This window comes from Diadema antillarum, unplaced genomic scaffold (assembly GCF_040938485.1).
Source record: "Diadema antillarum isolate AM-2024a unplaced genomic scaffold, OU_Dant_1.0 seq00001506_RagTag, whole genome shotgun sequence".
NCBI classification, from domain to species: Eukaryota; Metazoa; Echinodermata; class Echinoidea; order Diadematoida; family Diadematidae; genus Diadema; species Diadema antillarum.
In genome coordinates, this window is record NW_027272240.1 from 215,883 (window position 1) to 226,431 (window position 10,549).

Sequence of the window (10,549 nt, forward strand, 5' to 3'; positions counted from 1 at the left end):
TATCCCTGTACACACTATTCAAAGCTCCTGACATAGAAAGGGTTAGCAGACAAACATACAGTGTATCAAGCCCACCACATACTGTACATGAACCAAAAACACAAAGGGTGGCAATTCATCAACATTTGTCATCTGACATGCTGTCAGTACTGACAACTTGGTCTGACAACGGCACACACACACACACACACACAAACACACACACAATGTTTTACTATTAAAGCCGTCTGACCACTTGTCAGATGATTTGAATTTTTCAAGAGTAATGGACGAGGCTGTAGACTAAACAGGACACGCCCCAAACCAAAGCACCATGAAGTTAAACACAAGTTAGAGTCAAAGTTTGCTACAGTTCGATGTCATCTGCTCTGTCCACAGGCCACAACAATGTACAAAGTACACCGTGTCTTGATATTGGCTGTTCAGCACACTCCTAGTGGCAGAGAAGTGCAGGGCTACAAGCACCTGCAGATATGCAGGCAAAGGCTTTGCATCTATTAATTTGATCTTCTAAGTCATGTTTTAGTGAGTCGATCAGACTCATCACCCCCTCCCAATTGAATCAATATTTTTTGAACATATCCTTATCATCACACAGATCTTGTGTGGGTTGGTCCTGTCCCTGAAAGCTTTCCTTTCTTGTGGCAGCAGCCCCAAATACATTCGTCATTGCAGCCACTTTGGTTGTCAAGCACCTTCCTGCAATGTTTATAAAATGCATTTGTCAAATAAAATTAAATTTGTCGGTAGGTGAAAGGCAATCAACAAATTTGTTGAAATATGTCAGATGACATTAAAAGATATGTTGGTGCTGTTATCTGATGTTTCACGAAATAGAATTTTGTCAGATAAAACAGATCTGTATTACATGTATATCCTACAAGAGCTTTCACAAAATAACCTCAAGATTGCATCCAAAAGCTAAGGCTCCCAGCACTGTACTTTGCTCTGACTACACAATAGAGAGATAAAACCCCTATTTGATGGATTTCAAATAAAGAAATATCTCAAAAATTTTGACATAGAGAAGTTGTTATGATTTATTTAAATCTTGCACACATCGTAACACTTGAATAATAACAATTTATCAATTGCGATAGATCACTTCTGGGAATAGACAGTGGTCTCTTTCTTGTCATACAGGGACAATAACATTACCATGTATATAACAAGAGCTATAAAATATTACACAGGTTGATTCTTTGAAGGCTCCTTAACCGTTAATGTAAAATAATTGACACATTTTTTTTTTTAAATGCAGGTATAAACGCAGTAGAGATCTAATAAAGACTGCAACAATTGCTTTTTCTTCCTTTATTCTTAGAGGGACTTGCCAAGCAAACTCCTGAGAAGTACAGTCATTTAGTTATTGTGACATTATGTTGTACGTATGTATAGTGTATCAGGATTTAATAATACAATAAAATACACAACATCAACTTTGGGCCATAAAAACTTTCCTTGTTAGATTGTATAGCAAAAGTTTATGTAACAACACTCCACTCTTATTAGGGGATACACCAATCTGGGTATGTCAGGTTTTTCTAGCAAAATGGTCACAAAGCAGAGTGGGGAGGAGGGGTTTCTTGAAACTGCTTAAAAAGTACTTTATGCAGGGAAGAGGGCTGGGGATAAATTGCCATCCTCCGTTCCCTAAACACACATTTCCAATACTGTGACAGTCTCCATGCTGTGTCAGTAAACTCATAGAGGCATTGAGTATAAACCAATTCTGCGCAAGGGGAGTTCCCACTGAAACATGTCCTTCCTATACCAATGAAGACATGCAGCTGAAGGGGCAAGGAATAGTCACATGATCCGGTGATCAGGTACATGGTATACAATATACACGAGAGTTCTGAGTGACGGATCGCCAATACAGCCGGTAGACTTCCCTTGATAGGTCAATGTCTGCCGGACTTCATATGCTACCACGTTGACCGTTGCACACCCGACATGTTGTTGGCATCCGCTATCGACCGCCACATGATGCGGCTCAGCCTCCACTTCTTGAGGACGGCTCGTGGTCGTGACGTGATGGCGCAGCGGTCGCGAATCCTCACGTGGCAACTGTCGCGGGGAAATGCTGCAATCTCTTGGTCGGCAATTTCCTACATCAAACACACAATATAAGTAAAATAGGTTGGTGTTACATTCACTAAACTTGTGCAACTTCTGCCATATGCATAACTTAAACGAAAACGAGGTAGCAGCTCAACAGGATAACTGTCAAAAGTTTACAGACAAACTATTCACTGATGACAGATGACGAATGACCCCTGATAGACAGCTAGTGTATTAGGCTACAATGTAAGTGGAGAACAAGCTACAGATGTACAGTGGACTCCTGTTATAACGAAGACCTCAGAACTGTCAGTTTTCTTTCATTATATTGAAATTTCGTTAAAACCGAGCAAATGAACAATAAAGAACAAAGAGCGCGTAATGTTGCGGCCTGAGTTTTTACTTTGTTGTAACGGAATTTCGTTATAACCGTGTTTGTTATAACGGGAGTGCACTGTATCACTGATGACAGGTATCCACAAAGAAGCAGTGATAACCAATAAGGCATGCAATGACTCAAATGCTAGATCACTCATTCATTCTAATGTGCGACTACAAGTAGGCCATTAAAAATAATGCCTCCGGCCACTTTGTTGGCGGAGGCATAAAAAAACAAAAACAAATGATGGATGTGAATCCCTATGCGAGTGTACATTTTGATAGAGATGGCTGTTCCAAATATCAGTGTAAAACTGTATTTTATACTGTAATTTAAGTCCTGATAAGTCCTAACACTTTGAGAGTGGAACCATATGGTCCACTTGTGGGCAAGTCCAAGATAACACGCGCGTTACGTACGGGACATTCAGAGACTTTTATGACCTGAAAAATAGTGTTAATGGCCTTTGATCATATTGAACTTTATCATGGTGATGGATATCTAGGAGAAGTATAATCATGTAAAAAATTGAGAAAAATTACCTTGACAATTATATTCTAGAAGAGAAAATATGTGCCGTTACGTATGGGACCAGAAAAATTTTGTTTTTTTGAACATTTTTTTCAACCTCAAAACCCTCTGAAAGTATTTCATTCTACAACTTGTAACTCACTGTGATGAAAGTCACAACACTCAAGATTATCACAGGTAAGTTTCATGTCATTAGGCAAAAAGCTCTAATTACAGGTTCTAATTAAAGACAGACATGACGTGTTACGTATGGGACAGTTACGTATGGGACACTTTGTCCCCCATTCATTTAGTGTGTGGAGAACCATGTTTATGGGTATTTTGCATAATTATTGAAGTAAAATCAGTTGAAACTACTCAAATACTGATCCAGATTGTCAAGGAAACAATATTCCCCAAATATTCACCATCATAGTCATATTCAATCATATTTTCATATTTTTATGACCAATCTGAGTATGCATGCCCTTTGTCCCCCATTCGTTTAGTGTGTGGAGAACCATGTTTATGGGTATTTTGCAAAATAATTCTGCAAAATACCCATAAACAAATTTTTGCATAATTATTGAGGTGGAATCAGTTGAAATTACTCAAATACTGATCCAGATTGTCAAGGGAACAATATCCCCCAAATATCTACCATCATAATCATATTCAATCATATTCTATATTTTTCATGACTAACCTGAGTATGTATGCCCTATTTTTTATCAGGATAGTTACTACTAAAAAATTGAATAGTTTTAAGTGTTTACTTCCATTGAAGAAGGGCAGTTTGCCATTTAGTTTCAATAAAAAACAACTTGACACAAGAAATATTAATTTCAATAGATAAGCAATACCTGCTGCATGGAATTCCAGTAATCGAGTAGATGTATGATGTCTGTCTAGCAGTCAGGTCATTGATTTGATTCACACCTCAGTATGTATGTACCCATTAATTTTGTTGTGGCTGCTATTGAAAACTGAATAAGGACAATTTGTGTATCACTTGCAATTAAAAAAAAATCATTTTACTTTTTTTTTTTTTGATATCACAACCGTTTCAATTTGGATCTCCATCAAATTAACTTTGAATTCCTATAGTCTTACAATTGTATGCTCTTTAGTAATTCATATTATTGGTTTCCAGTCATCTCATAAAATGTTGAAAACTGAATCCCCATTTCTACAAAAACTATACCATCCCTTTAATGCTGATTTTCATTGTGTATTTTGCCATCTTCCCCTCCCCCTTTCTGAAAATTGTTCAGTCAAGTTCATGTATTGTTTCAAGTGTCTATAACTCAAAAAGTAGCTACAAAGTTGGGATGCTTTCTTCAGGATGATTGACCATTTGTGTACAGAGAGACCTTCCCAGCTAGCTACATGCATTCACATGCAATATGAGGATGTCCCATACGTAACCCATTTGTCCCATACGTAACATTATTTCAATGCCTTATAAAAAAAAAATTCTTTTACTGTTTTTTCTTTTTTCTATGGTATTTAATTTCTCTAAACAATAAATTAGAACTTTCCAAAAGGGCATTCAAATAACCTTAGCAATTTCAGAAAAAACCTAAAAAAATGACCTCATTTTGTTACGTATGGGACATCTCATGATAGGACACGAGCTAATTTGCATAATCATTTGCATAATCCCTAAATTTTCATACCAAGTTAAACTATTTGATGAACTTCTTATGTCCACATATTAATCAAATATCATTTGCTTTCCTTTGGATAAATATGAATTTTTATAAATGTCCCATACGTAACGCTGTGTTTTACATTTATGCAAATGAAGCCCTTAAAATTTGCATAAATTTACGTAATATAATTTTTTCCTCCATGGAAATCAAAACTTCAACTCATAAGCTTCAAAATGATACCAAATATGTCAATATTGAGCAAAGATGAAATTTTGCCTTCTGAGGGGACCTTATCTTGGACTTGCCCATATGTTTATTGTACTCAAGATTAAAGGTTTTTCTTTTTTCTTTTTTTTTTCCACCAGGGGGAAGGGTGTGAAGGGTGTGTCTCCCCTCCCCATGAAAGTATTTTAACTCTTTATGTGCCACATTGGTATGCCCGGCTCAGTTGACAGTATGCCAGGTTCACATATTTTGTTGTTGTTGTTGTTTTAAAGGAAGAATAGAAAGAGAGAAAAAATATATTTCGCTCAAATGCACAAACCCACCCAAACTGATTGAATAATTGCCAAACGCCACAATACAATGAAAGCTTCACTTGCGATTCCCTTCCTCACACGGATAGCTTGCATTGCATGGTGATGGAATAGCATTGTTCCAATGGGGTCTTGGGGATAAATTCTAACTTTCTGTCGCAGTTGTATACATTGTATGCAAAAAAATCATGCATCCCACATTTGGACAATTACATAGCTACTGGCCGCTTGCAGGAGAAAAAAAGTCAAAATTTGTCAGGACATTTAAATCACAGCAAAGCTTGGGATGTTTTCTACAACTTTGCTCATACATTTTGTACAATGTACAAATGTACAGTGTATGTGTATGTTTGAGTTTGAGTTTGAGTTTATTTATAACAACAACATATGTACAGGAAAGTTTGAATACATGTTTATACATCAATATTAATACATACCACATGTAACTGTCTAAACGATCTAAACAAAACATATTGAATATAATCTATAATATATAATTATAAATGATTATGTAATCTAAAACTATTAATCTAAAAAAGAGCTACAATATGGCAATGTTGTACACAATGAGGTTGCTAAAAGAACCAAGAGGTGGCACAGGTGCTAGTAGGTGTTGGTCCTTTTAAACACGTATTATATAATGAATTATTGAAATACATTTCAAAATACGGTTATAACATTATTAATTTGTAGTACCATTGTCTATACAGATTTAACGTGTTTTGCTAAATTACTTCGGAAATTTTTCCTGGTATTAATACTCAGGGTGGCTTTAAATGAGAGAATGTTTTCCAACTGCACTCGTGCATTGCTGTCTGAGAATAATGTGGCGCACATTCAGTTAAGCCAAGCTAAAAAATTGTGCGATCTGGTACTTAGCACATAGTACAATATTGTAGTTTGGCTTATTCTGACAGAAATATACAGTACATCATGTATATACACTGTGTATACATATTATAATGAATCACATTCAAGATTGGCCCGACCAGACACCATACAGCGACTGGGCTGTCTTTAGTTAATTCAAGATATGACTCTTTTAGTTGTTGTAAATCCATTTCTTTGTGTACACATGTGTGTGTGTGTGTGTGTGTGTGTGTGTGTGTGTGTGTGTGTGTATGAACAGTACGTATGTGTTTTGGGAGTTTTAGTATGTGAGGCATGAATAAAAGCTTGACCGGCATGTGAGCATAATGCACTTGTCAATGTAATGACGCACACCACTACCCCCGGACATGGGTGCGTCATGGTCATTTTTTGACTGACCACACGGGGTTTTTGACGGACACCACAGTCACTTTTTTGACGGACAAAACGCTGCAAGTGACGAACACCACAGTCACTTTTTTGACGGACAACACGTTGAAAGTGACGCACACCTCGGTCACTTTTTTGACGGACATCCTCGGTACATTTGACGCACCCCCGTAAATACTGAAACGATTTTTGCATACGTTTTATTCAAGCAATTTCATTTTCTTTTGGGTCGTAAACATAATTTGTAAAAGTTTCGGCAAGTTTCCCTTACCATGGCCCTGTAAGCACCGTACCGTCATTTACCGTACATCACGCTGCTGCTACGATATTCCGTACAGTAGTATGTATTTTGTGCATGCAATCCATACATGACAATCACATGTGTGCAGATGCGCTGTGTGTGCGCGGCCATTGCTAGTGCGGTGGATGCATACTGCTGCAGCGCAGGTACACACCACGCCACGGCATTCCCGCGAGTAACATTACGTACATACAGCCTAGTCGCTGTACGTAGAGATTCGCACAGCTAACAGCGTCGCTCGTCTGGTCGGGCTATCCCGCGAGCAGAAAATGGCATGCTGCAGGCAGTTTCTTCTGCTGCCGCTTCTTTTACTGTCAAGAATTCGCCTTTGTCACCACAGATTTCATGGGTTTGTTGGAGGGAAAATGTAAGGAGAAAGGGTGGCTTTTAAATTATGTGCTTGCCAGATTCTGGCAAGCATTTTTCCCTCTTATTCCAAAACACTTCCCGAATTTGATTTTCACTTGCCGCGGGACAGCGCTCACTGTAATTTCACTCGCAGTACATGTATCCGGTACTGGTAGCGTGCAAAAATGCGTGCAGTTTTCCATAGCCAAGTGACGTACCAGAACGCACCCCTCGGTTTAAAAATATGCGTGTTATTTTCCATAGCCAAGTGACGTACCATGATGCACCCCTCGGTCAAAATTTTGACCGACAATGATGGGATTTTGACGCACCCCTCGGTCAAAAATTTGACGGACAAAGCTGGTAAAATGACGAACACCTGGGTCACAAATTTGACGGACCAAACGAGGAAATGACGCACCCATGTCCGGGGTTAGTGGGGTGAGTCATTACAGTGACAAGTGCATAATGAACTCCGAGGCATGGGACTTGACATGTTTATGTTCATGCAGCTATCACCCACCCTGACTTCATCGGGTAGAATGGTGTTCTTGCGGATGCAGTTGACGCGGAGTCTGTCCCTGTGGTGTTCTTTGACCAGCCGCCTCCTCTTCACGTCTCGCAGCATTCTCCAGTCTGCGTAGTACGTTCTTGTGATCATTGCACCAATGGCGTTGACTGGATGCGGTGTCCATGACTACCAAGGCAATCAAGGAGCAAAGCAAATGTGAAATCAAGAAGACATCACTATTTAGACCAATCACAGACAAAGAGCAGACAGACAGAAATTCCTCTCTTATTCAGGTCTACAGTATAAGTCACAGATCTTCTCAACAAACTAAACTGTTTTTCTGTCTGAAACCTACAATGTACTGTAAAACATGATATATTCGCGGCACGAAATTTTCGCGAATTGGAGCCGACGGCCTTTTTCGCGGCAAGAAATTTTCGCGAAATTCCTCTTACGTTCAATACATATAGTGTAGATAAGAAATTTCGCGTGCATTTTAATTTCGCGAATCTTGGCGCTCGCGAAATTAAAATGCATGTAAACATTTCTCGTTTTACAGTATGCATAGTTACACAGGCAATAACCTACCCATACTAGTACTTCTTTCCATAGGAACTGATTAATATAATATTTATATACATTTTTTATTTTTTTTGTGAAGTGAAAAATCTTTCACTGCCAATCCAGGATCAAGTTGACTTACATTACATTGCACATTAAAATTAGTAAGACTGTAACTTGTTACACAATAGGTAAAACAAACCAAACATCAATCAAGTTTAATACACTACCAGGTAGTCAAAAAGAAGAAATGTCATTTTTTACTTTCTATTGTGATTTCACTGTTTCACTTGTCAAGAGGTTCCAAGCATGCTACATTCTAAAATGCCTTCATAGCTTTCTAAATGGTGATATCAATCAATCAATATCAGTCAATATCATCATTGACCACATTATGACCATGTGACCAATGATCACATTATGACAGAGATGCCAAGTTCAAAAAAATCTTATGAGTGAGATTTTCATGTCTCGGCACTCGCGACCGAGCAGGGGGAGGGTGTGGGAGGGGGTGTCCCCTCTCCCACGGTAGGGAGCTTTTTGTTGTTGGCAGCCCTGAAGATATAATTGAATTCACAAGCGCAGAGACTCCAACCCCAAGCACCTTCTGGTCTGGAGATTCTCCCGCCTGAAACCCCTAGCAAACAGGAGACTCCAACTTGATGTGCGCTTTGCGCATATCACGAGCACAAAGTCCCTTGCGGTCTAGGGTTCTAGATGCTCTCTTGCGCTATTTAAGGCTTTAATATTTTTTTTACATACAATGAAATTAAGTAAGAAATAATTTCAAGCGGGAGAAATTAAATCTCAAACGGGAGAACGGGAGATTCTGCAAAAATGGGCTTTCGGCGGGAGATCTCCCGTCGAAAGCGGGAGAGTTGGAGTCTCTGCAAGCGCGCATTAAAAATCGGATTTGAGGTACACGTTCTTATGAATCTTAGGCAAGTGCTTAAAACACATGGCAGGACGAGTCTCAGCACTGTCACTGTGCTTTAAAGCCAACGACACCCTTACTGTCTATTGTCAATGCATGTGAAGTGCACGTAAATGCTTTTGCCGCATGCATTTACAATCTTTTACTAGAGGTCTATGTAAAATGTATTCATTGTTGCTATTGTTTAATATTATCACTCTTTTCAGTTATTTGGATATTAAATCCCCACTGACGGGGTAGAGTCAGTAGTAGAGTCTACTGAAGAGTAAAAATCCACTGCACGAGCGGGCATGCGTGCACATGCATGTATTATCGTTCTTTACGTGCAATGCTATAAAAAAATAGAGGGGTGTCAGTTTTGATGTACAGTGTCGATGTGTTGACAACTACCAGCTGACTTGCGTACCAACACTTTATTGAAGAGAAATAGAAATTTAGTGAAATGGGTTGAAAATACATGAGATAGTTTTAGATTTACATAAAATGGCATTTCTCCATGGAAATTACTATTTGCGTAGTAAGGTAAATTTCAGAAGCAATTTGATTTCTCCTCCTCCTTCTTCCTTTTGATAAAGTGCAGCTCCTCCTCCTTTAACTGCGACCAGCCCCAACGCGAAGCTCCCACAGTAGGACCTATAACTGTGTAGATCTTCAGTACAAGGAGCACCCCAGCCAGCCCAGGTTACTCCTCCCTCCCCCTCCTCCTCCCCCTCCTTTTCCTCCCCCGCCCCCCCCCCCCCCCCTTCCCTCCTCCTCCTTTTTCTTCTTCTCCTCCTTCTTCTTCTTCTTCTTCTTCTTCTTCTTCTTCTTCTTCTTCTTCCTTTCGATACACTGCAGGCCACCAGTGGTGTTGTATCGGCCTAACGTTGTTGAATAGCGTAGCCTAACGTAGGCTAGAACACTTCTACTAGTAGACTTCTAAACTGGTATCGTGTGTGAGACCAGCTCGACGGCGCGGCCCGACGGGCGAGCAGAACTTTAGCCCGGCGACAGGGGCAGGGCCGGGCTGTGCAGCTGCGCTGCGGTGCAGAGTGGCCCGAGCGAGGCCCGGGGTTTACTAGTCACGTTGATTGCTCGAGAGAAATGTTTCCCTAGTTATTCTGTCCATGTGAGCAGAAGGGGATCTCCTAAGAACCAAGACGTTTCCGACGTTTTCTTTATTTATCTCGACAACTTACCGACCACCCGGAATGAGCCAAAGTTCCAGGGCACGGCTTGGATAGTACAGAGCGGCCTATTCTTACACAAGACCGTATGATGGTGTCCATGTTGGATATTCACGTGAATTGCCGAGAGATGGCGCTGTAGCTCTTCATCACCACTTCCAGAACATGTGCATTTTCTGTAAAAGTGGATATTTTCGCGCGACTAATTTTTCGCGCTTGGCCGGGTAAGAAAAGTTTTGCGTGTTTTTAATTCCGCAGCGGCTGTATCAAGACATCACGCACAGGAACATACATGGCAATTGCCGCAAAAATATTCCCGTGCTT

At 39.8% G+C, this 10,549-nt stretch overlaps 1 protein-coding gene across 1 annotated transcript; it reads right to left on the reverse strand.

Annotated features, from left to right (window-relative positions):
• Nucleotides 1–1,030: 1,030 nt before the first annotated feature.
• Nucleotides 1,031–10,327, reverse strand: LOC139710168 (small ribosomal subunit protein uS14m-like). The gene is made up of 3 exons (XM_071622101.1): nt 10,238–10,327; nt 7,577–7,750; nt 1,031–2,111 (listed from the first exon to the last, which is right to left on the reverse strand). Exons 1-3 carry the CDS (start codon nt 10,325–10,327, stop codon nt 1,929–1,931), a joined length of 447 nt encoding a protein of 148 aa, XP_071478202.1. The 3' UTR covers nt 1,031–1,928.
• Nucleotides 10,328–10,549: the final 222 nt, after the last annotated feature.